Raw genomic sequence first — 27,507 nt, 5'->3', positions numbered from 1 at the left:
GTCATCATAAAAAGGGTCTTCCCGCGTGACCTTGTGGCCGAAAATCTCTTTTCTTTATTTACTCCTCTAGTCTTCCTACGAATCCTCTCTCCCCCGTAATCCTTTAATGACCCAGTGGAGCACACGGCCTCAGCAACTTTCCCTAATTAATTGTCCTAATTAAGAATGGAAACCCAATTAATCCGTGACACCGCTAACATGCTCCAAGCCTGCAGATCATCAGGAACAAAGCAGCTGTAATGGATACCTTTTTTTGATGTCATCTTATATGCGTTATAAATATTACCTGAAGACCGGTGGAAACTGTGCAAACAGTCCTCAGACCAAGGGTTTTGAGTGAAGCAAAAAATAGCATCTTTCTTTAACTCAGCTGCAGTAGCCTCTCACCTCCTTATCTGTCTTCAGTCACTCACAGCTGATCAGACTGTAGTGTTTTCACCTGCTCTTTGCCACAAGCGACACATGAATCCTAATCTGCTTTCAATCAATGCAATCACTTTTACAGCTGCTTTTCCTTATTCCTCAAATATCCCATGATCCTTGAAGGTTTAAACAATGGTCAAGTTGTATTTTTTTTCCCATTGTGCTTAGGTATTTATTGCCTAATTCTTCCTGACATCTTCCTGAGGATTTATAACGATGATCCGATGTTGTAATTTTTCATTGCGTGTCTAGTATTACATCTCTAGGCTCATATCTGACAGCGGTGCTCCTCCCATGTCCCAGTATTCTCTTTGACGGTCTCTTGTGGGGCTGCCCAGTCACTTTTTCTCATACAGATCCTCCACATCACTCCTCTCCAGCACGTATTACCTCATGTCATTATATCTTTTGCAACATGAATCTCTCCATTATTCCTCCTTTACTCGGAAAGCTTCACGCTTCTCCTCCCACTCAAACGTCCTCCGTTCTCCTCGCCACCATCACACTTTCTTAAAGGTCACCAACATCTTTTCTCACACTAGAATCCTCTTGTATCCTTTTCACCTTTTTTATTCAAAGAGTCCCATAAACACAGTTAAGCCTAAGGAAGAGTGGTTCCTCTCCATTTGTCACCTGAGCCGCCACGTTCCCTCGGGGATTATGCCCTTTTGTTTTTATTTGTTCGAGCAGAATCAGAGGTGGTGATGATGAGAATCATGATTTGACTTTAATTACCGTGTACGCACCTGAATGAATCTGTGTGTTTTGCAGTTTACGTTAATGAAGGGTATTTTTAAATCCCTTTCCTTTGCAGCGTGCATTATGGAGCAGCTTACTGTGACGTAGCTTCCCCCCGGAGGGCACCCCCTCCGTTTCTCTTTCATTAGCATCATTACCCGTTTCTGTTCAGTTCAAAAAGCCAGTGGTTTTTTTTTCCCTCTTGTTATCATGCGATTTTTATCTGTCGTTTGCCTCAAAATCGAAATCTTTTGTTTCTCGACGTCTGTCGCTTGCTCCGTTTCATCTTCATCCGTATGACCACGGCCCTTTGCCTGAGTCCCACTGTTTCTTCTTTTTTTTTAATGTAAAGACTCTGCCATCTCTGCTCTGACGACTGTCTGCCTCTCCCTTTCCATGTTTCTTCCCCTCTGTCTATTGTAGCTGTCGCTTTCTTCTCAACACTAGAGTAAAATGTGAGAATGATTTCATGCAATTTAATTTTGAGCAGCGTGGGACGAAAACAACATAATGGAAGGCAGATAAGTCTTTCTCTCCCTCCTCTCTCGTTCTCTCTCTGCCCTTGTTCCTCTGTCTTGTTTTCACGCCACACTGCCGCGATCGCTGCCATCACGCTGTGAGCCACACAAGAGACTGGGCTGGGGCCTAACAGAGGCACCACTTCAAAGGACACTCTTTAAAAAGTCATTTTGATACAGCTTATTCCTGACTCTCTTTAGACACTGGCGGGTGTGAGGAGGGGGCACGAGTCGCTGTGATCCAGGCTAGGCTGTCCTACTGTGAAAATCTGTTCTGGAGCTGACTTACAAAGTACTGCAACTGACTACATTAAGACTCTTTGAGTGGATCGCACTGAGCGTACAACCAACATCAATAGTCGAGGAGTAATAGTAGTGGCCGTGAATAGTGGTGTGCAGTCAGCTGTAACCACAGTAGGATGTCTTAATCATATGGTTAATTGTTGGCGTGGATGCTCTGTAGCTACTAATTCATGGCACTGAGCCTTTGTGCCCAATCGTTGCTATCTTCCTCTTTTCATTCCTTCCCCATGCTTCGTTAGCTGCATTCTCCTGTGATCCAGTGAGCTCTGTAAAATAAAGACTGCTGAGCGTCAGACCACATAGTATCTCAGGTCTGTGGCCTGTGCTGTGTCTGATGGTACTCTGAGGTGTTGTTTCTCCCCTGCAGATGCCCTAATGTGTGTGTGTGTGTGAGATCAGAGTCTCTGCGATCAGTACAATCTAATATATAGATTGTTTATATTCACATTTTTGAGAAGGCTCTATCTGGAAGTATGTTGATTTTTATGTCTTCACAATAGCCGACACATTGGTTTAAAGTAAAATAATCATTCTTTTTAGGTCATATACGCTGCAACAAAGACTATCGTTCGACACGCACGTTGTTTTGGTTGCGTTTACCCACAATGCCCTGCGTTGTAGTCCGCTTCCTGCATTTGGTTCACTGGAAAGCGAAACCAGACCCATGTTTTTTTCTTTGATGCACATCAGAGTTCGGTTGTGCATTCACACCTCCCCAAAAGAACCGGACTTTCCGAGCAAGCGAACTACGGTTCGATTACGAACCGATCTCGGAGTAATGTATTGACAAATACAACTTGATAATGTAAGGAGACTTTTAATAAAAAATGTAGTCACTTCAACAGAGAGAGATCAAGTCTGGGGTAAACACTGATCCACCCTTCACCCATGCCTTGTAAAGATAACATGAATCTTTTAAATATTTTGATATAAAGCTAAAACATTTCATATACAAATACACTCATCAGTCACTGTATTAGTTACACCTGTTCATGTTAACTCAAACATCTTTGAAGGCAACTCAAATCATTTATGCTTAGGTTCAAACTACATATCAATAGAGGAAGAAAGGTGATTTAATTCAAGTATTTAGTAAACTGCTGATAAACTGAGATTTTTTACACACAACTATCTGATTCAAATGATCCCAAAACAGATTTTTTTTTAAATCTTCCTGTCTTCCAGGTGTTTGTTTGAATTGTGTTCCTTTCTTTGCTTAACAGGCAGTGTAAAATGCTCATTTCCCCAGTTTCTGTGTCATTAATTTTTTAAGATAACTGTACCTTATACATGATTAATGATGTACTGTACTGTGCAAAAATCTCAGGCCACCATTAGATTTGTTGCGTTAGCTATGCTATAATAATCACACAGTATAACTATTTATCAGTTATTTCATTGGATCATATCCAGACATTACAGGAAAACATGTATTAAAATAAACATTTTGTCAGAAGTAAAAAAAACAACAAAAAAACGCTTCTACAGGTTAAATTGTCACACTAAAAGTATTTAGTGTGACTTACCCGTACACTTCAGTGACTGGTAAAACACAGTCCTGTGTTTGTCCTACTATTCCGTCAGTGTTCTCTTCAGTCTGTAGAATAAGATGTGTATAGATCAAGACAATAATTCATCTAAAATGATATTCTGACACATTTTGGCTTTACAAATATTGCGCCTCCTACGAGTATCGCAGTAGGCTGTATTGCAATCTCAAACTTTTTTTTCCCCGCTGCAATACTCAGCCCTGTCTGCTATTGTGTCTTATTGCTGAAAGCAATCGTTTCCTAATGATCTAATGAAACATCCAGCATCCATGGTGGTATGTTATCACAGCTGCTTCTCTGGTGCCTCCTTCTTTCAACAGCCATGAGATGAATCTGTGAATCCTCCTGAAAAAAAAATGCTTTTGGGGTCGTCTGAGCCAGCTTTTTCAGGTGCTCTGTTGTCACTGCATGTCAGCGAGCTGTGGGCGGTTTTATCATTATTGTCGGCAGCAGCGTTAGTGGCCGGTGACTTGTTAATGGAATCACTAGGAAAGTGTTGGATTGTAAAAAATGGATGCATCAGAGCTTCACCGGGGGTGATTCTTTGCCTCGGATCCACTTGCAGCATTTGTTTAATGAGGCTTATGAAGACCCGTGTGTCCTCACATCCAGCAGTACCTGGGCGAGCCATCACAAGGTCATCCAGACTGCTAAAGGGTCTCGATGACACGTCCCTCAACAACCGGTGGAACCCGATCCTGTCACTGGTTATGAAGCTGGCTGCGGCGTCCCCTGTTGGACAGCAGCACTCTGTTTTCAGTTGCCACACTGAGTCTGTGTCTTTATAAAAATAGTCCACGGTGTGAAGTCCACTATTGAGCAGTTGATCATCAAGCTGATCATGCAGTTGCACGATATCGTCCAATTTAGCCAGTTCACAGACTCCTGAATACAGCTCCCCGCTGATGTAAAGGGAAGCGATGACAGAGCCAAGGGCCCACATGTCTACAGCCTCACTCAGTGGAAGGCCCAGCAAGACTTCAGGGGCCCTGTGTGGAAGGAGCTGTAAGATATCACCAGTGTTCAGGTCGGACACATCTTGAGCCACACCAAAGTCAATTAGCTTCACTTTACACGGCTGGAGCTGATGGTCGATTAACATGATGTTGTCTGTCTTGATGTCGCCGTGCACCATTTTAATGCTCTTTAGAGCAGTCAGGGCCACCAGCATCTGCTGCGTGACCATCTGTATCTCAGAGAGATTCAATGGCCTGCCAGAGCGCTCAAGAAATTCAAGGACAGTCATGTCCAGTTTTTCAAACTCCAGAAAGACATTTCCTTGGAGTTTAAGGTGCCTGTTAAACCTGACCAGGCAGTTTTTGTCAGGGTCAAGCGCCCTTATTTTCTCAAGGTTTCCCACCTCATCTTCAGCCTCCTCACTGTCTTCTTCTATTATAACCTTCACAGCCACAACCTCCTCTGTGTCTGACCTCATGCACAGGTACACATTTCCAAATGCTCCATGGCCCAGGAATTTCTGCACTACATATCCACTTGTTTCTGTGAGTGGGACAAACTCATCATTGACTAGAGATGAATCCATTGCCAACTGATGTAATAAAACCTGTCTCTGCCTCTCCTGAAGCCCTTGTTTTACTGCAGATTCACAGCAGTTGGCCCCCGTACTTGCAAGTCACAGCAAACGTATACATGAGCTCCAGCCACTGACTTCATCAAAGCCATTAAAGTCATCAAAGCCACAGGAACTGTTGCCATGACATCAAGGACACAATACGCATATGCATTCCCTAGCCCCTTACCCTAACCTTAACCATCACAACTAAGCCCAATTCTAATCCTAACACTTCAAGAAAGACCAGCCAGCACAGCACAGCACAGCACAGCACAGCACAGGGGCGGGCAGTGGCAAGATTTCAAAAGACTGCTGAAGAACTGTGTGTGTGTGGGTTGTTCTCTGGGTTCTCCGGGTTCCTCCCACAGTCCAAATCATGCAGATTTGGGGATTAGGTACATTGGACACTCTAAATTGACTGTCGGTGTGAGTGTGAGAGTGGATTGTTGTTTGTCTCTATGTGGCCCTGTGATGGACTGGTGACCTGTCCATCACAGGGCCCCCGCAACCCTCTTGTGGAGGATAAAGCGGTGGAAGTTGAATGAATGAATGAATTACCTTGCTTGTTGACAGCATATGTGCACACACACACACACACACACACAGAGCCTCTGGACTGTTTGACTGGTTTTGGTTTGTGTTTGAAGGCAGCAGCAGCAGCAGCAGCACAGCATTATGGGTCTCCAGTCTTGAATAGCATTCTAAATGTACCGGTTCCCTACAGCTCTCTGCATGTGCTTACTTCACTCAGGTTCCCCGCTGGGTTTGACACTGCCTCAGTGCATACTTCCGAGCAACACGATTGTTGTGTGTTTGCTCTTTTCCAAATATGTTTTGTTCCAAACCGTTTTGCTTGTGCCAAGACCAAGATGCTCCAACTCAACTATTATTAACAGTTTTTCCATTGGTGCTTTGCTTTAAAACATTTAATGTGTTATGTTCAGTTAAATCTTGATCACTGAACATAATGATCTCGATAATAAGCTTGATTTAACTTCCCTTCACGGGCCCTTTGTTGCCGCTCCATCTCTTATGATATAGACAGTAATTTAGTTTTCATCATGTCTCTGAACAAATCACTGTATTGATTACTTCATTAATGAGCTTTCTCTGCTTAGTTAGAAGAATAATTGGACTACAATATTTGTTTGTCCTGTCATGAACACAGTACACATGCACATTATGTACAAAGACTCACATTCTTACATTATTCATTCAATATTAAACTCATTATCTCTGCAGGAATAGCACCCGTCTGCTGCTCTGGGATGTCTCAGCTCACTTGGTGGATGTTTGATACACTTGTTAAGTGGCTGCTTGACTTAACTTCATCACTTTCAAGGAGGGAGGGAGCGAAGGATAGAGGAGAGAGAGAACCTGTTAATGTATGTTCATATATCTCATCAGTGAATCCAGTGCTGAGGCCACGTTATGTGATCATAAACAGAAATATAAATTCCACTACAGGACAACTGTAACTGTGTGTTACAGAGGAGGCTTACGCCATGCGATCAGGATACCAATTATGAAATTGGAAATGATTCACAGAAAATTAAATTATTCCTATGCCACTGCAATTTCTTTCTTTTATTTAGTGTTTTTTAAAGAAAGACAAAGGACGCAGTGGTATGTGCCGCATATATACCACTGAATCTAGCTTTATACTCACACAACGAGTGGACTACATCCCACAGAGTGTGCAGTGTATTTGTCATTATTTTACAGGCTGTTCAGATTGTATTCACATCAGGAAAATGTCTTCATTCGGTGTGTGTTTTGTCGACACTTTCAATCCATTTGTCCTCATGAATCTATCACCTCTGCATGATGGCTTTGTCCAGGATTTGCTCATTTCTAGTTTAACAAAAGAAATCAATTTCTCCTCCAAATATTTTTCTACGTCTCCCCCCCGTCCTCCAACATTCATGCGGTCTCTGACGACCGCGGTGGATGCATTCCAGTTTCTGTATCACAAAGTGTTTTATGATATCTGATATGTTCTTCCAGATACATTGTCACCCTCCAGCAAAATAACATCCCAGTCGTCCTCTGATCTCCCGAGTCTGTCTCCATACCATTCCTGTTTGATCTGGGCAGTGAAATCATTTTGAGACTTTTGAAGACTATCATGTATTTAAGATTCTGGACGGGTTTGTTTTTTTTTGTCTTTAATCATGCGTGCGTCAAGTGCAGTTATCTGATTTCTGGGAAAAGTGCAGGCAATATGTGAGCATGATAAAAGAAATAATACATGATAATGCTTGTTCTTAGGGTTTGTAAGTTTGAATCAAGTTTGGGAACATAAATATTGATGGTAAAAGAAATTAGAAATATTTATTTCTATTAAATATGCAGAAACCAGGCTAGAGAAGCTTTGAGAGAAATGCTGTTGATGGGACTGTTTTGGGTTAGGCTGCAAGAAATATTCATGTTTTTGTTGTTCAGTGAAAGAATTGCTGTTCAATGAAAGAATTAAGCATTCATAAAGTTCTTCTTACAAATACGTCTGCGTCATGTTTTTTTAATTGTCTGTTTATGACAAAACAAAATGTTTATATTTATGTATGAGTCTGTTTCTTAACCCTCTGCTTATTTTAACCATAAAAGGGCCAGAAAATGTCCTGTGACATGAGTGTTTGTGCCCATTTTTCCAAAATAACTTTTGGAAAATAATTTACTACATGTTAAAATAGTGTATTAGCAACTTAAACACACATGAACACTAGATTTTGGGTTATATTTAAAGTTTGATCCGTATAAAACAAATTTGAAATAAAAAGAAATCTGTCTCAATGTCCAAAAACAGGAAAAAATATGGAAACTATGTACAGGCGTTTTTTCCAACCGTTTCCCGCTGATTTGCCGGCTTCTTGCAACAGCGCGAGTGAAATGACCGTAATAACCACATGTTGGCTTTGACATGCAACTTCTCAGCTGTCAGAAACCTTCAGAATCTTTCTGATAGCACAAACCGTCTTGTAATTAAGGTCATGCAAAGTGCTACGCTCGGTGTTAAAGGGTTAAAATGATCCCAAATTTCCAGTAAATTCTCATTAATTCCCAAATTTCCCATTGAAAGTGTCTGTAAATATGCCGCCCCTTTGCAACCCTACTTGTTATATAGTATACAGTATAGAGAGAGCTTTTAAATGCATTGTGTAGGGTTTGTTTTCAGGGAACATGTGTATGTGTGCCTGCATCTGCTTTTGTTGTTCCAGATTTGTACGATGCGGAGGAGGAGGGAGGGGATTTTGTGGAATTATGTGATTGTTCTTTGGTGCATAGATGCAAACATTTAAATACGCTATTCATGGATATGTATATGTCCACTGGCACGGAGAGCGACGCCGCCCGTGTACTGACGAGAAATGAAAAGTGAGTGTATGGAGTCAGGGAGTGAAGCAGATCCTGTAGATACAGAGGGCGTGTGCGTGTGCGTGTGCACGTGCGTGTGTGTGTGTGTGAGAGCAGATAAAGAGATGTGACAGCGATGATGACTGAGAGGCATAAAAACAATTCAGCAAAAAAAAAAAAAAAGGCTGACAGAGAACGTGAGGGTAAAATGATTCAGGGAAGATTTTTTTGACAGATATTGGGAGGAAGGGGGGGGGCATTGATGGATATGAGATGAACAAGGCTTGGATATAAACTAGAACCAGTAATAATACAAAAGAGGGAGGCAGAGGATGAAACAGAGGATGCTACGCCTGTTTGTTCCTGCTTTATACTTTACCTTTCTCTCCTCTCCACCCTCTCATATATCCTCATTTACTCTCTTTCACCTCCTCTGCCCTGTTGTTCTCGCTATCCTCTGCTGCCCGTCTCTCTCTCTCTCTCTCTCTCGCTTTGTTTTTTATTTCCCAGTGGCACACTTGGCTTTGCCCTGACGTAATCTCTGATATACTAATGTCTCATTAACCGTTTTATCCACTTTCCCTCTGCTGCTTCTCCCCGTCCTCTCTTTAAGAGTCTTCCCTCCTGGCTTGTCCACTGCTTTCGATCAGTCTGCTCGTCTGTCTTCCACTTGTCTCGCAGCGTGTGTTGTAATACAATGCAGTGACACCAGATGGCAGTCAAGCCCATTCATGCTTGTTATCCATATTGATCAATGAATAGCATTTACATGTGATTTAAGGACTTTCTTTAGCACCTTTTCTGGTATAAACACTGGCCTTTCCAGAACCAGTAGACCCCATGAAGACCAAAACCTGTTCCTAATGAGCCAGAACCTCATTTCTTGGGAACTGATTAAGTGGAGGGCTAAGATTTGAACTATGGTTAGGTTAAGGTTGTCCATTAACCCCTTAGAACCCAGCATTTTACAGAGCAGCACTCAACAACACACATTTTTTAAAGACCTATAAAAAACACACACCCAGGATGTCCATATAATGAGTTGTGTATTATTCCTAGAGCTGAAACAATCGATTAATTGATTATTAATCGATTATTAATCGATTACTAAATTAATCGACAACTATTTCGATAATCGATACATTTTTTAAAACTTTTTTCATGATCAAAACTAGATTCCCGATTGTTTAAGCTTCTTAAATGTGAGTATTTTCTTCATTTCTTTGCTCTGGATAACAAAGAAATCATTGTGGAAATCAAAAGTGAATCATTTTGGTTTGTGGACAAAACAAGACATTTGAGAACATCATCATTTCCAGGTTTGACGAACACCGATCGTCATTCTTTAAGGTTTTCTGATATTTTAATGACCAAACGATTAATCGAGAAAATGATCGACAGATGAATCGATTATGAAAATAATCATTTCTAATCATTCCCAAGGCAATTTACCAAGGGTGCACCTGCGGCATAGAGCCGTGCCGCGTGAGCACTAAGGGTTAAGCTGGGGATGAAGGTGTTCCAAGACGAATAGCTGCACAAAGCTGTGTGTGTTTGTGTGCGTTAATCATGTGCTGAAAATCAGAGAGACGGGATTTTAGCTGCTATGAAATGTTCAATGTGTCTAATCAAATACAGTGTTTATGTAAATTCACAGAGAAGAACCCAAATTACAGAAGAAAAAAAGGAGCAGAGGTGCGCCAGCCTCATTTCATACTGATTTGGAGCGGAAGTCTTGTGGCTAGTGCAAGTCGTGAGTCTTGAATTTCACCTATCAGAGAAATCCAGGAATAGGTTGGAAAATAGCACATTTTCAAGAAATTTAAATTTTTATTGCTTTTTGTAACATATCTCGCTGACATGTTCGGCCCTCACCCCAGTATGACACCGAGTGTCCCGTCCACGTGAGCCTATATGGAATCTCTCAGCTCTCTTTATGCTCATTGGACTCATTCATACTACAGGTGGTTCTCATTCAAAGGCACTCCAGACATTCTGGGAGCAACATGAAGCAGCATGACTGCAGTTTATCCTGAGCAGCATGACATTCATTCCCTCTCAGCAGGGCGCTGTCACACACCAGCCTCCGTCCTCACATTCTCACCCTTTGTAAACATGTTTGACTTTATCAGTCGACTTTTTGTGCCATCTGGCCACTTCACACAGGCCGAGGATAAGACGCGGATCACTAATGCACAGTGCAAGCTCACAGTTTGGCCCTGAAGAGACATCAGGAATGTCCACGCTTATTTTCACCCACACTTTTCTTCACCATCATTTACTGAAACAAATTATATTTCTCTCCTTTCTGGTTAAAAGGCTTTTAAGGGTGGGAGACTTTCCTCTGTTGCTGTCACGTCAGCCGTATTATTATTAGTCTCTTTGATTTTCCTCGCTGTTCCCTCCTTTGAAGTGCAGAGGTGTGAGCATTAAGCCTTAATTACATGGCCTGATAAGTCTTGTTAGTTTACTGGGTCAGCCAGAAAAGAGTCATCATCTGAATAAATCTGCCTCATTGTGTGAGACCTGGTTTGATTTGGGGCTAAATTTATTTGAAGAGATTCTGTTTGTAGCTATAAGTCAGTTTGGGATTCGTAATCATCCCTTTCAGTGAAGTGAGCCCAGAGATTGAGTTGCCGGATCAAATCTTTTAAACTGATTGAAAGAAAACAGCTATTATACTATACCTGTGCTTTGATCTTTACTATTATACTATATTTAAACCTCAAATGGTGTACAGATTGTGTGCAACGTGCAGCAAGTATAAGACCGTAATAATGCTGTGTTATTGTTCAGAGCAGACATGTGTGAGTAGGAGTTTCAAGAGTTTATTAAATGTAATTTAGAAGCCAAAGACTCCAGTAGGCTTTTCAGAAATACAATAATCTTTATTTGCAAATTGTCTGATCATCCATATTGTCTTGGCACATACTGACAACATAGAGATAGAGATTGACTACAATTAGTTTGCATGTTCTCCCTGTGTGTGTGGGTTTTCTTAGGTAAATTAGGTCAATTGGACACGCTACATTAACCGTAGGTGAGAGTGGAATTATTTGAAAATGATTTCTATAGGCTAAAAAAAACGATTAAGTTCAGCGGCTGCACTCTAAAGATCTGCAAAGAACCATTGTTGAGTGAATTATTGACCTGGCACAAGATGATAAAATGAATAAATGACTAAAAATGAAGACAGATTGACAACATATCAAGAAGAGCAGAAGTTAATGTGCAGCGTGTGCACTTTATCACTCACGAATAAGGAAACTGCCATGTGACGAGTAAACAAGATACACAAAAGTGTCAGCCTCTCCCGACCTTCCATAGTGCACACGTTTATCATTAGCTTCACGCTCAATGCGCGTGCGATCATTTTTTATGCAAATGACTGTTTCAAGGTGACTTGTGCAGGACGCTTCTCTGCATGAATTAGAAAGCATCAACCTGAAGTTGCTTTGACCTTTATGAATATTGAGACAAATGGGTTGTGACTTTTAAACGGGGGGCGAGAACGCGTTGTCTGTTTGCCTCAATGAAAACGCGCATGACTCTGATCACTGGTTCTTTTTCTATTATTTACAATTTAAAAGCGTTTTCACAACTTTACGTCATGTCATCACACACGTCACATAAACATTCTTCCAATTATCATCCAAACGTCCGACAGAATGTAGAATGTGAATCAACCATTAATGAATCTGAGAGACGCTGGCACAAAAATAAGTAATAATCATGCCCCACTTTTGTCCCCTTATGAAGACAATACGAGAATATAAACTGTCGCTTACATCTTCTCTTGTATTATTCCGTACATGTGATTGTTGGGTCAGTCACGGTCAGTGACGGTAAAGCAGCACAGACAGTTTTAACTCAGACGACATGCACAGACTCCCAGGGAGGGTTTTTTTCTTTTGCGGCTGTCTTCAAATGTTGGTTCAAACTTTGACGGGGTGTTTGCGGACCGCCCTCGCTCTCTTCCTCCCACCTTTCTACACCTCCCTCCCTCAAGCCGTCTGTACAGTAGCTCAGCGAGAAGAAGAGGAGTGGATGATGGAGAGAAACGCTGGGCACTGTGTGCCTGTGTCAGAGTTCCTCCTCAGACATGGGAATGCATCCACATGCCTGCAGACATCGTCAAACACACACACACAGCACACTCACACACCCACTCAGTGAAACACAGAGCTCATATGGATGGAAGCAAACATGGATGAACAAGCTGCTTGATATGATTGGACTATATATAAACTACAAGCTGGGGGTGTTTGGTGTGTTGATTTGCCAATGTGTGATGTGTGTGTGTGTGTTTTGTGTCCATCATATTTTTGCTGATAAGGGCCTCAGGGTAACACTGTCCCTCCTTCTTCCTCATTGGGGAACCTCGGTGCGAAGACTTCAAACAGTTTCAAGTAGATGTTGTTTGTGCGTTGCCATGGGCACGCGCATGCCAAAAATTTGATTTTGCCACTCCTGTAGGGAATCATCATCCATGAAGGAGAGCAGAAAGGGAAACTCACAGAAGTGATGTGACAGTAGAGTGGAGCATGTAATGCAATGATAATGCAATGAATTAGGTCACATACACTCCTCCCCCCCCTGTTTGGGCTCCAGTTTGTAATAAAGCTGAAAACGTGTAAAGCAGGAGACCAAATCAGTTCACAGTCAAAAGTAATAATCAATTATTAATTAGCAAGTTAGTTATAAGTTTTATTGTCTTTCCAGTGCATTCTTATTATACTCGGCAGTTCCTGACCTTTAAGACAAATCCAACACAATATAAATGAGCACCATCAAAAGCCAGATGCAATTTGCATTTGTTTCACTGGTGTAAAAAAAAACCAACCCAGACTCAATCCTCTAGTTTCTTGTTTGCAGTTGCAAATGTAGACGCCTGCTGCTGCTGCTGGTGTAGTGATTTTCTGCAGAGAATAGCTGACTTGCCGAGTTACTGTGCTGTTTATTGGAGTATGAATGAATAATTAGTAAGTGTGCATCTGTCACATCTGTGCAGAATACATTTCGGATGTTTTCCATGTTAAGGATTCCAGCACCTTCCTCCATTCGCTCTCTATCGCTCAGACAATTATTATTTCATTTTTAAATGAAGGTTTTAATGTTGTCGTCAATGTCTAGAGCGAGTGATTTAAATGAAAGAAAACAGCGTTTGCTTTGTGCAGAGGGTCACACAGAGGGTGTAAATAAATAAAAATGTGTATAAGTCTTCATGTCGTATGCTCTCTCTCTTCTGCTTCTGTTCTTCACCACTCTGCCCTTTTTCACCCCATCTGTGTCTCATACCCCCCACTCTCTCTCTCTCTCTCTCTCTCACACACCCTTGTTCTTCTTCTTTTCCTCCCCACAGCATTATTTTCTTTGATCGGTTTGTTTCTTTACCCTCCCACTCTTCATACTGACACTGCTGAAGGGATCTGTCTCTCTCTCTCTCTCTCTCTCCCACTTGCCATCTCTCTCTCTCTGCTCTCTTCCCCTCACTCTACGTGTCTCTCTCCCCATTTGTCTCCCTCCGTCTCTATCTCTGCCTCCCTCCCTCCCTCTTATCCTCTCCCCTCACTATCTCTCCATGCACACTTGACTCATTTTACACATTACGGAAGCATCCATCATTTTGCTCTGTGCCGATTTTCTTTCCTCTCTTTTTTCTTCACGGCTGTCTTTTCTTTGCCAACTCTTCCACTCTCCTGTGGAACCAATCCTAAAGCTGGAACCAATATGTTTTATTTCCAGCTGGTGATCATGGCAGGGACTGTTCTTTTGGCGTACTACTTTGAATACACGGACACGTTCCCCGTGCACATCCAGGGCTTCTTCTGTTTCGACAAAGCTTACTCCAAGCCGTACCCAGGACCGGAGGACAACAGCAAAGCACCGCCCGTCCTCGTCTACTCTCTCGTCACTGCAATCCCCACTGTGACGGTGAGTGTGTTTAACTTCTAAAAAGAAAAAAAACTTCCACAGGTGGACATCACACGCACACACGCACACACGCATGTTATTCCTCCTCATGTACACGTGGTGGTTGTGGACTGAAAGACGGGAGAGAGAGGTGTGTGTGTGTGTGTGTGTAGGTGTGCACCCTCGTGGTCTCACTGATCTGTTTTTGTGGATGCGTTCACCGTTATAACCATGGCAACGAGCACTATATTTGTCCTCCACAGAGCAGTCTGAGGTAGCTACAGTGAACAGAGGGTCTGTCCTTGTTTCGAGACTGCACGCCAGTAAAACGCTGCACAACGCCACATAAGAGTGGCTTTCCTTCTTTGTGCATGAGAAGCGACACAGTCTCATTATTCTCAACAGGCAGTCATAAAAATGCATATTAATGTGTCTTTTAATAATTAAACATCTATACAGAATTTGTAGGTCATGGATTCTTGGTAAATTGCACTTTTATGCATTGAATCACTCATAATATTCATCTGCTGTGCCATTCATTGTAATAACTTATACATCTTCACTAGCACTAGATCAATAATTGTTATTAGCGCAGAATATATTTGAATTGCCATCGCGGTCACTGTACTTTCTTGTCAGTACAGTGGGATGGGATGTGATTAATAATGTAACGTAGCCTTACATCCTCATGAAAGCTCTGTCAGTATGACGGCCTGTCTTGTCCTCCAGGGCCTCTTGTCTCTTTGATGTCCTACAGTTAAGTGGCACTACAACATGGATGCCTCTGAGCCAAACATTAGGGCAATTCGTGCATGAACACACACAGGCTTACGCTGCCATTCTCCTTAGGACTTCCATTCATTGGACAACCTAAAAAAATCTTAAACATAACCGAAAGTTAAGTTAGGAATAGTCAGTTAATGACTAATTCTTTATTTCCAAACCATTCGGCCCTTTTGTTTACCGGGCCTTTTCTTCTTTAAATAACAACAGGTGGTGAGATGATCGTGCAGAAAGAGAACTTTATTGTTACAAGCCAGCATCAGTTCAAGCACTGCAGTTTGAGAGAGTTTTAGCCGAATCCTAGAACACTCTGCCCTTCGTCACCCTAAACCTTCATTTTAAAGGTTATCTGACATCATCATCCTATACATCACATTGCCCTTTTTTGGTATTTTAGCTTCAGCACAGAGTCCACCTTGAGGACCAAAGATGGTCCTTCCTTACTCTGGAGCCACCGTTGCTGAAAAACAAGTTAGGTCAACTTATTCTACACTTCCTTATGTTCGTAAATATACGATGCACACAAAATGATTTGACGGCGCTGCTGTCCAGTCTGCTCTTCGGTGCCTTTGTCTAAATAAGGAAACATCTCTGCTCTTCGTCAAACAAAGTCCAGGACTGGCCTATAAGCTCCTACTGTATACATGTTATATAACTACCATTGGGGTGTGTGTGCTGAACCCAGAATCAAACCTCTCATGAGGAATATCCTGTTTTGCATCTCAATGCAACGCAATGCACATCCTCAACATGTTCAAGATACAAATGATTATGATGTGTTATTGTGTTCTTCTCAGTCAGATACTTCACTCCCAATAAAAACCTGAGCATCCTCCGCTCTGCCTCCTGTCTTTTAGACAGTGCCACTGTCTCCACGTCAAACATCATAGCAGGTCTCTCTACCGTTTTGTAGACTTTTCCTTTCACTCTGACTGCTGTCCCTCTGGCACACATCAGGCCTGACACTCGTCTCCACCCACTCCACCCTGCACTCTCTTCTTCCCCTCTCTTGTGCACATACCATCACTTTGGATGGTTGAATCCAGGTGTACAAACGTATCCACTTTCACTTCCTCTACTCGCATCTTCCCCGTACCACCTGTCTCACTGTCAACTTAATACCTCTGTAATTCCTGCAGTTCTGCAGATCACCCTTGTTCTTGAAAATGTATATCCCTACACTCTCTCCATACCTTCATGGTTATTTCATCTGGACCAACTGCCTTTCCACATCCTCTTCATAGCTTGCCCTCACTTCCTCCTTACTAATCCTCTGCACTTCCTGAGGCACTATCTCCCCTTAATCTGTCCTCCTCTCTCTCTCGCATTGTCGTCATTCATCAGCTCCTCAAAATACTTCTTCCATCTTCTCAACACACTCTGTTCACCTGTTCTGACATTTCCACCTCTGTACTTAATCACTCTAACCTGATGCACATCATTCCCAGCTCTGTCTCTATAATGTCCTTCTCTCCTTCTTTAGTGTCCAGTCTCTCTCACTAAAAGTCTTTTCCTTTGCCATCTCTCTCTCTCTTTCCTGGACTCCCAGTACTCCAGCCTACTTTTTCATCTCCCTGGCTGCCCCACTTTTTCTTTGCCATTTATTTCTTGTATGTACTTTCCTGTACTTTCTCATTCCACCTCCAAGTTTCCTTGTCTACTTCCCTCTGTCTAGAGGATACATCAAACACCTTCTTGGCTGTTTCCCTCACCACTTTAGCTGCACCTTCCAGTCATCTGGTCACTATTCACTGGCTCTCAGATGGTGTCGGAACTGCTTTCTGAACTCTGCACAACATTCTTCCTTCTTCAGTTTCCACGATTTAATCTTTGACTCACTTTTCTTAGTTTACAAATTCATCACACAGACGACCATCCGATGCTGCCTAGACACGTTATCCTGCAGTCTCCCGTCTCCTTCAGATTGCATCTCCTGCATCTTATATAGTCTACCTGTAAGCATCTTCCTCCACTCTTATATGTCACCCTATGCTCCTTCCTTTTTCCATTCTATTAGCCATCTGTCCTTCCACATTGCTCTCCTTAAACCCATACTTACCCAACACCTCCTCGTCACCTCTGTTCCCTTCCCCAGCATGGCCATTGAAGTCTGCTCCAATCACCACTCTCCCTCCTCCAGGAACACTCTATCACTTCATCCAACTCACTCGAGAACTCCTCTTTCTCTTCGAACTGACAACCAACGTGTAAGAGTCTTGCCCACACAATATACAGTATCTACCTTCCTTCTCTCCATCATTTTAGCCACCTCTCTCCCTTTACCAATCAGAGTCCCTACTCTTCCTAGCTCTTGACACATCTTCCTCTCTCTCATCTTACTTTGTCTTTGGCCAACAGTAGTACAGTTTCCATTCACACCCTGTTGGTCAACAACATTGTTAACCTGGGCCTCCACCGCATATTTGATTTGCCCTTCCTCATGCAAACCTTCTCATTTATCCCAGCTTGGGACCAGCAGTAGGAGTAAACTGCATGTGGCCTCACACATGGACTGGGTTAAAACTAACCACTATTCAAAGCTCGAGGGACATAAACAGTTCCTATAGCCACTGCTCTGTCTTGGTTCCTAAAGTACACTAAACAGATCCTCAGAAACAAGTTTCTGCTTTTTTGGGACCCATATGGACTACTGGTCCTGACAAGGTCAGTGTTAAAAATCAAAAAGTACACACACGTACAGACAGGCCTTAGTCACCAGATTTTTGCTGACTAAGGCCTGTCTTAGTCACCAACAGCCAATTAATTAATTGGTTTAAATGAATTCCTATTTTTTTCAGTTTAATCACATCGTGGTCTCGTGTGTTGACACGTCTTATTCATATCAGAAAGTACACTATTAGCACGTTTGTGGGCAGTTTTTCTGAGACATGTCCTTTAGTGGGAGAGGATTTTGGTGAAGGGTTTGGGGTTAAAAGTTGCCCGTATAGGATGTGGGCTTTAGACACCAGTATATTATGTATGTGAACTGTGCGGAGCGGGAGCTACGTCGCATCATTTTGAAAGTCAGAGCATCTGTGTTGTCTCTTGCTCCAAGATACTGCTCCATTCCACAAGCTTCAACAATTAGATATTCATCTCACGTATTGTTAAATTTTACCATAAACTACTAAACAATGAATGTGTTTTTCAACTGACTGCACAACCATTGACTGTAACAATGTACATCCACTTTCTTTCCAATTTCGCATGAATTGTGTCCGTGTGTGGCAGTTCAAACTGATTTTTATACCTTAGTGAAACTCCACAGGTTTCTCTTTATTTTCCCCTGACCTGCTCTTTTGTGGCTGTCTCTTTGTGGTGTAAGACCTACGACTGTTTAACAGCAGTTTCTAGTTCAAGTTTGAGCATTTTAAATGGCTAAACGGAAAAACACAAACAGTGTTTTTTTTATTTTCATACTGTGCCCAATATTATTGTAGCATAGCCTGTGAAATCCAGACTTTAAGTCCCTATTATTATGGGTCAGGTCTGTGGGGACCAACTGTGCATGCAATCCTCCAAGCGTACTCCTGGCAAATTATAAAGAAACACACTACATGTCTGTGTAGTGTGCTTCTGTGTAGTATGTAGTATACTGTCTTTAAGATAGTATAATTGAGGCTTAAGAGCCTGCTGCCCTGCCCCCACCTGTCAATCATGGCAAGTGCTGATGTTGCTGCGCCTGCTTATAGAGTACCATGTTAAGAGCATGCTGCACATAATGTACAGCTATGACTTTGATCCACTGAGAGACATCAGTTGATTAACCCATTAAGACCTAAGGAGGGTTTTCTGAAATGTTTGACAGAATAATCAGTGTTAAACATGTCATTCTCAGCCTCTGGCGCAGCTCAACAGCTGAAAATCTAATGTTCAAAAAAGTTTGAAACTGAATGTTTTAGGTCATCATTATTGTTGTATTTGCAGTAGCAGCAGCTTTACTCTCAGTTAATCAGCCTTTGTGATGCAAAAATTTACATTGAATGCCAAAACAAACTACATTTCCCATGATGCATCTAGCCTTTCTGATGTGTTGTTCGGGGGAATCAAGTTAGTTGTTAGTTTTAATGGTCAGTTAAATACAGTTTAGTACATTTTTATCCATCTATACAAGTTGTCAGACAACTGACACCACAGGGGTTGTTTTGCCACCTTTGCATAGACTGTTTATTAAAAGAAATTTCCTCGGTGATGTTAATCAGGAACTAAGAACACTGAATAGCAACCATGGGGGACTATTGATAAAAGAAGAACCTTAAATGGAAGTCAATGTGGAAATGAGCCTATTTCCCACTTGAATAATGATGCCAGTAAACAGTTTCCTGGCGAGTTAATGGTGTGAAAATTGCGAGATTAGGGTCTTTTTCAGTAGCACATGCTGTTGATGTTACAGTTTGGAGGAAAATAGATGGCACAGTGGACACTAGTATGATTGACAACTGGTATTGTCCATGGTTGCAGCCGACGCCTCTGAACTGTTTGCCATACATCAGTGTGGCACTGGTCATATTGGACCGTGGAGGCTTCAAATCTGGAGTTCAAATTCTTATGGGTGAAGTTTTGACCAGTTGCCACTTGCAGCTTTGCTGAAATGTCAAACAATGGAGGACTTTTCTGAAAACATGCTGAAACTTATCAAATTCATCTTAAAGACAGTCTGTATAATTCATCTCGAGTAGCCCCATGTATAAGTGCATCCCTATTGTGTTAGTCTCCATGTGGGCGATTATTGCTGACGGTTTCACAACAGGCAAAAAGAAAACCTGAAAACTTCCAACAAGAAAACAAATCTTGGTTTCCCAACACAGCAGGAAAAAATATTATTCAGCACATTTGTCAGACTTGAAGTATACGCTCTCTTTGCGAGTAACACTAAATGTAGATATTGCCAACCTGATTCTTGATATGTTTTTCTAAATTTACATATTTGTTTCTACATTCAACATATTCCTCTGTTTGAGACTATCTATTTTTGATTGGTGGCAGAGTCGATGTTAAGATTGAGACACTCACAGGTCAGTGAAAAGGTCAAGAAATATGGGTTTTCGTCACAGTGGGTTGAGGCTCATTAAACAGAATGCAGTAAATCTCTTTGCTCTGATCAAAAGTACAGTGCGATGATTTTTCACGTCAAACTGAAGCTACAGGACTGGGAAGAAACGGAAGTGAGATGGTGAATGAAATAGAGGCCCGTGTGCGGTACTTGGCAGAAATGCTGTACGTTTCAGTGCATCAGTGAAGGTAAGTGTGGGGGTGGATGACGGCACACATCCTTTTCCTCTATCACCGCTAAAAACAGGTTCTAGGACTGTAAGTGGGAGTCGATAAGCGTATGTGTGTGTGTGTGTGTGTGATTGTATGAGTGCTGAGCACTATTAAAGGCAATCTATGTGGCTCTCCACAACTGTAGCTAATTCCATTTGCATAGAGCACACAGCAGGGTAAAGTGCGTGTGTATTGTTTAATGGAAACCGTATTTGCATGCTGATTATACTTTTCAAGCCACCATCAGTCAACATCTGTGACCCAGACTTAAAATGAACCGTTACGCCATATGCAACACTGAAGCAAGGTGACGTGACGCTATGAATGGATGAATGCGGGAACATCATTTTGCCAAGGAGTGCTGCTAAGACTCTGTATATGCATGTGCCAACACACTTTCCTTCTCTCAACGCACGTCAAGAGCTATGACACCACTATCAATTGCAGTAAGAAACATCTTTACAATGTTAGTAACACTGACTAATGAGCAACACACTTAAATGTTAAACAAACCAATCAGAAGGTGATCACCATTACTCTTAGGGCACCCCTGAATGAATGAATGAATGAATGATATTTAAAAACGGTAGTGCGTAACTTTTAAAGCTAAACAAATATCCGTTACACTAAGCCAGCAGCTCCACACAACTCTCTCTGTGACTCTCTCCCTCTCTAAGTAAGCAGTTGTATGTTTTTGTGTCTGTGGAGACACATATCGCATCATGACTGATTGAAGCAGCTGCATTGTGCCAGTCAAGCGAGACGGCTGCATATACTGTAGTTTGATTATGGCTGAAAACGAAGAAGTCCAGAAGGGGGTGGTGATAGAAATTTCATAGTGGAGCTTTTAATATATTCTCCGTCTTTTAAATGTGGGTCAGACGCATAACAGCAAAATACTTTCGCCCCGGAGAATTGTATTCTAATGCTCCTCAATATAAACCTCTCTAACAGCACAGGATGGCAAAGTGAGAGACAGTGAGAGGTCAAACATGACACAATGAGAGTAAGACGGAGACACTAGAGATGGGGTCTGGTGCCATTCATTTACCGCTCACTCTTCCACATTTACTTGCTGCTGCCATCTCTTAAACCTTGGGAAGAGCCTTCATGTTTGATACACCTCCATATGACAGAAAGATGGGGATTGGGCTGAAGCATGGAGACAGACCATAGACAGACCATAACATCCAGTCATGTCAGTTTATTAAGTGAGAGCATTTAATGCATGATACGCCGCACTGGGCTGCTGTTACCATCATATCTAAAGAAACAGATGGTGGATGTGGTCAAAGCCATTTTTGAGTTGGACATTTCAATGGTTTATGCACTTCAGCCTCAGTGAAAAGAGTCTACGAGGGCTGAAGAGGCAGAGTGGTGGCAGTAAAGCAGATGCACATTTGTGTAAATGCAGGATACCAAGCTTAGAGATTGTCTACGACTTCCCGATGTCAAAGAGTGAGGATAGCAAAACCGACTCTGTCCGTAACATGATCATTTTACCATTTTTTACTAAATTGATACACACATCAAAACAATAAACTTAAATAGCTCAGTGCTGTCATGGCCTCTGTGGCTCATACGTGCTCATACGTAGTGAGCTAAACTCACAATAACAAAAAATGTCCTGGATGTCCAACATCTGTTGTGTCACGTTGGATGTCGTTATTGGCGCACAGGTACAACATCGCGTGTATGTATTATCGCTGACACGGCCATCGGGCACAGCTCACAGCCCACCTACCAAGTAAAGGTCCTGTTCTCAGTCGAAACGTAAGCCTGACCGAGGGCTTTACTGTTCCAAACCAAACTGTACCATGATAGAAACAAGGCTTAATGGAGCGCTCACTTTTTCGTTTCCCAAGTGCTTCTTAAACTAAAAATGTAAATTCTGGCTGGTTTGTCAGGCTGCTGTAGAAACGTTGTGGCACAGGATGGTGGGCCCCATAAAGCAAGGGCCTTGAGTGTATATAAAACGCTTATTCTAAGGCTATTAAAGTCCAAACATTTTTAAGCAATTATAAATTTATATAAACAAACATATGGGTAGTGTTTTCAGTTTATGTCAATAAAGCATCCTAAATGCTCCACAACGGACCTTTAAAACATTCGCCTGCACTTGGGGAAAAAAAAAAATGGGGTTCATAAAAAGAATTCACAAAAATACACAAACAAAAAGAATCACACATTATTCCCAAATTCAATAACAGTAGCAGAGCGTTACGTGACGGTAATGGATTTCATGTCGATGGAGTTGGTTCATAAAAATAGACGGTTACATCAAAGTTACAAATTCCTGTGCCAGCTTTACCTCCCTCCCCCTCTGCTGAGTACAACAATTTAACAGACATTAATTGTTTCATATATATCCATATTTAGCTATTATTACTGGCTGTCACTTTGGACTCTGCTTTAACGGCTCACCTCAACTCCTGCTGTGGTAATATTCACAAATCACAAAATCCAATCTCCTTGGTTGGATCTCAGAAAGATGGAAATGTCAAGTCTATATGCAGCCACCAACACCTTTTTTTTTTTATCTCCGTCGTTAACACCTTGATGTTGAAACTGGTTTCCTTGTGAACTCAAGCTTGATTTAAATAGAGGAACCCTGCTTCAGTTCCCTTGTTTTCAGATGTCTGGTCCCCGACTGCTGCATTGTCATGTTAATGTTGAGCAAATTATGCCGTTCAGATTATCCAGTCTTTTCCTGCTCTTATTTTTATTTTTTTGCCTGTTCTATTCTATATTTACTCTTCAGTTATTGTAATCTTTGAAGAAGAAAGAAGAGGAAATCACACACACGCTCTCACCTAATACACAATTTATGGATGAATATCTTTTCCGTTCATTCGTGCAATCATCACGTTTTTCATTCTGATTGCCGTTATTATCCTTGCTTTTTATCACATTAGCCCCATGCCCATATGCAAATTGACCAGAAGTTTCTATTCCGTTAACCCTAAAGACAAACTTTCATGAGCAATGGTGCCACATATGACAAACAAAATAGGCTTGTGCATAACTGTCAAACGGGAGGAAAGATTTGGGCGTCACGCGGAAACTTTTCTATCATTCTCTCATTGTTCCAAAACAAAGGACTGTGAGGAGATCAGTTGCTATTTTGAATTTCTATTCAGGAAGGATAGGAGAGAGCGAGAGAGAGAGACAGAGAGAAGAAAAAGCACAACTTTGATAGAAGTGAGAGGAAGCTGTTGCTGTATAAATAACAAAAGATACCATCACTGACACGGTGTTTGGGAGCAGACATGGGCAAAGGTCAGCACATGACAACATGCTGTGCTCTGCCCTTCACAAATGATAAAAATCTTTGCTTCATCTGTAAACACACACACACACACACTAGTCACTGTATAAAGAAACACCTTTGGTCTTTATGCTGCTTCAAGGTTGGACAAATCTTCTTCTCTACACCGTGGTTTAACAAGTGATTGTTTGAGTCACTGTTGCCTTCCCATCATCTTCTTGAACCAGTTTGGCCATTCTCCTTGGACTTCTGGCATCAATATTTTCGCCCAGTGAACTGCTGCTCACCGGATATGTTCTCTTTTTTTCTTGGAGTATTCTCTGTAAACCCGAGAGATGGTCGTGCATGAAAATCCCAGTAGATCCCACTAGGAACTACCCTGTCTGGCACGACCAGCCATGACCTTTTCAAACTTTAAATCAGCCTTACACAGCCGTACATTGTTCTTCTGTCTTCTTATTGTCTGTAATGTAGATATTGAATCAAAACAAAACTTTCCAAATATAGTCCAAAATGAAAGGGTCTAGTCAGGGTTTAGTGTAGGTTTGCGTATGGACAGTGGGGACATGTCCCCTCCAATATTTGTCCCTACCAATATTCAGCAGCGGACCATGGGGTTTCAGTCAGGGCCTTCAGTAAAAAAAACAAAAAAAAAAACACCACATAGCGCACACGCACACCACTGCGCATCTATAGGCTACTGCATCATTACCACCACATCTTCCGTTATGTCACTCAGCAAACGCAATTTCACAAGCCACTATATGACACAAAAACAAGCTTCCACATAAGCATAGGCGTCAGCTACGCTGGGAACTAAATTTATCATTAACACTCCAACTACCGTAAATGATGTACCTCTTCCGTGTAGGTCTTCCTCTTGAAATAATTTCCTTCTTTTCACCAAACGATCGCCGTGAAAAGTGCACACGAAGGAGATCAGAAACATGATGGATCAGTGGTGTTAATGCAGTGATCATAGCTTACTTCAAAACCCGCCAAAGGTTCAAACGTCGTTGACGACAACAGCGGGGGCTAGCGCCAGACATTTCGCTGGGCCTGGGGCGTTCTGTCACTATGATATCACATTTTTATTGGCTGACGACACACGTCAGTCAAAGTTATAACCAAATAGGAAATGGCAGCTTCAACGAAAGGCCAGCAATACTACTAGAGCAGGTCCATGGGGCTATGATGCGTTTAATAACAACCAGGAAAATCCAGCTCAGCTTCACAAAAAATAACCATATTCTTTCTGGAAATATAATCATAACATACTGAAAAAGTAATTGAATTCAGACACGTTCAGACACAAATTAATTTGATTATTAAAAATAATACTTTTTTAATATCGTCAGGGCCAGCAGAGAAGGCCCTGCTGGCCCCTGACAGCCCACCACTGCCAATATTAGAGACAGGGCAATGTGTACGTGTGTGCGAATGCTGTGAGAGGAGAGCAAGTGGAGTTTACGAGCGTCAGTGAACGCGTCACAGCCGAGCAGAAATAATGCTGCAAGGTGATCAGTTGACTGGGGAACAGCTGGAGGAGCCGACCAGTGCTCGAGCACAAGAAGTTAGTGACAGCAAACGAGCAAATATGTATATATTAGGGAACACATGAGACGTTTCAGTCGTAGTAAAAAATAGGGCATATTTTAAGTATGTTATTGTAACAGTAAATCACCACAAAAATAACACTTTTGATGGTTTAATCTGTCAGAAATAAAAGACACGGGTAGACACACGATGATCACTATGTGCTTATATTTGTCTCCAAGCGGGAAACAGATCGGCAGACAGATCAGTGTGTCAGAAGTCATGCGTAAAAGACAGGAATAATAAGGTATAATCACAGCGTTATCACACTGGGATGAAGACAGCAGGTCATGTAGCGTAATGTCGATGCGCCTGATCAGCTGTCTGTTCTCACTGTGATAGCCTGTAAGACATACTCTATCCCACAGATGAGAACTGTAATCCAGCAATAGACTCAGTCCCTAACTGTGGCAGATTAGCTGCACGGTTCTCTCACAGATCCATCGATCCCTCTGCTTCTCCATATAAGGCAGTAGATTGAAAAAGAAAAAAAAAAAGGCACAATTTACACGAGGACACAGACAATGAGAGCAGGTGGAGATAGTGATTGGGAGTAAGCAGGATAAAGACAGAGAGGCTGAGGCTTGAGGAAAAGAAATAAATGCAAAGAGACTAGAAAATAAAGGGAGGAAGATAGAAGAAGTGAAGAATGGGGTCAAACCTCAAACCATGCATCACACTGTGCACTGAAGTAAACGGGATTTGAACGGGGATAAGGAGGAAGAGAGCAAAAAAACAAAAAAAAATGTGTGACACATTTTTATCAGTGAAGAAAATGTGAGCAATGGGGACACAGTGTTTCTCCTGCACAAAGACCCAGGAAAGCTGTCCATCTATAAATGAAGCTCAGAATAAAAATCAGGAAAAGACAGAGAGAAGGAGATGGATGGAGAGAGTGTGGGTGATGAAGCTGAAGCAGCTAAATTGTCATGGTTACCATTGCTAGTGTGTGAGAAGCCTGCATGCGTATTTGTGTGTGAGAGTGTTTAAAGCAGCGCACTGAGTTTACAATGTCAACAGATGTCATGTGATATTTGCAGAGGCTTTGTATAGCAGTGCATGGTGGAAATGTGTGCATCTAAATTTAGTTTCATTACACAAAATCCTCAAGGTGTTAACAATGAACAAGTCACATCAGTACATCTGGCCATTCCTACTCACTGGACTCTTTTCATTCTTTTTCCATTTTTTAATCCCCATGGTTAAAACATAGGTGTTTCTGACATACAATATCAAAGTTAAATCACCTTTCTTCACTATTCTGATTCTTGGTTTGAACTTCAGCAGTTCATCTTAACCATGTGTACATTACTGAATATATCGATTTACTGTATGTAATTGGCTGATTAGATATTTGCATTAACAAGCAGTTGTATGGGTGTAGCTATTACGCTGGTGTGGTGTGTTTGTTCTTTTTGAATGAGCTGTAAAATTTAAAGTGATGGATGACTGACCATCTGGGAGACATGTCATTTACATAATATACATGAATAAATAAATTAATCCACCAGTTTACAGGTTCTCTCTGTACAGTCACAATTCATGATTACATGACTTTGGGCTGAATATGGCCCCCTTTACACCTGGTGTTTTCTGTGATCTGATAACGATCGGTTATTGAATCACCACATGCTACGTTTACACCTGGTATTATCATGCGTCTCCGGTGTCCACATCAAGATCCGATTACTATCCGATCACGGAGTCAAACTCAAAAGTGAAACTGTCACCGTGTCACAATAAAAACTCATAGAAAGTCAATTAAGACTCAGTGAACTGCCTGACTTTCTTCTTTCAGTCTAGACAAAAAAAAAGGTATTTCTAAGAGTTTCTGAGGAAAGGAGGCTATGTTAGTTCTGCCTTGTTCTTATTCACTGTGCCTTTTTTTTTTAATTCAGGTGTTTCCAAATGTCTCCTCTGACTAGCTGAGATCTCTCTCTCTCTTTGGATGAAAGAAACACTGCCTAAAATAAAGCAGCTACCCAGAGAACACATCAGCATCTGATCATAAATAACTGGCTGTGTAACAAGGTGTAACTCTCACCTTGTTCACCGGATCTGCACCGACACTAGAAACAAATAATAGACTCTCGTGAGAACAGGTGAACGTCTAGTAGTGCACCCTGAAAATGATTGTTTAGGCCATCTGTCAAATTCATTATTATGGCCCTGTATAGAGTAAAGGCATCTTGTGAGAAGTGCCGGTACACAAACAAAAGTGCT

General features: G+C 41.7%; 1 protein-coding gene across 5 annotated transcripts in view; it reads left to right on the top strand.

Moving 5' to 3' along the window:
• Nucleotides 1–27,507, top strand: part of plppr2b (phospholipid phosphatase related 2b) — a 46,457-nt gene that overhangs the window by 8,112 nt on the left and 10,838 nt on the right. For all 5 annotated transcript variants that reach the window (XM_044029106.1, XM_044029103.1, XM_044029107.1 and 2 more), the window contains one exon: nt 14,205–14,393. In XM_044029106.1, the coding sequence (XP_043885041.1) occupies nt 14,214–14,393 (180 nt within the window). In that variant the 5' untranslated portion in view covers nt 14,205–14,213. The remainder of the gene's footprint in view (nt 1–14,204; nt 14,394–27,507) is intronic.

Source organism: Solea senegalensis, linkage group LG6, assembly GCF_019176455.1.
Source record: "Solea senegalensis isolate Sse05_10M linkage group LG6, IFAPA_SoseM_1, whole genome shotgun sequence".
NCBI lineage: Eukaryota > Metazoa > Chordata > Actinopteri > Pleuronectiformes > Soleidae > Solea > Solea senegalensis.
Note: the sequence above shows the minus strand (reverse complement) of the source record. Positions and strands in the feature narration are given on the sequence as shown.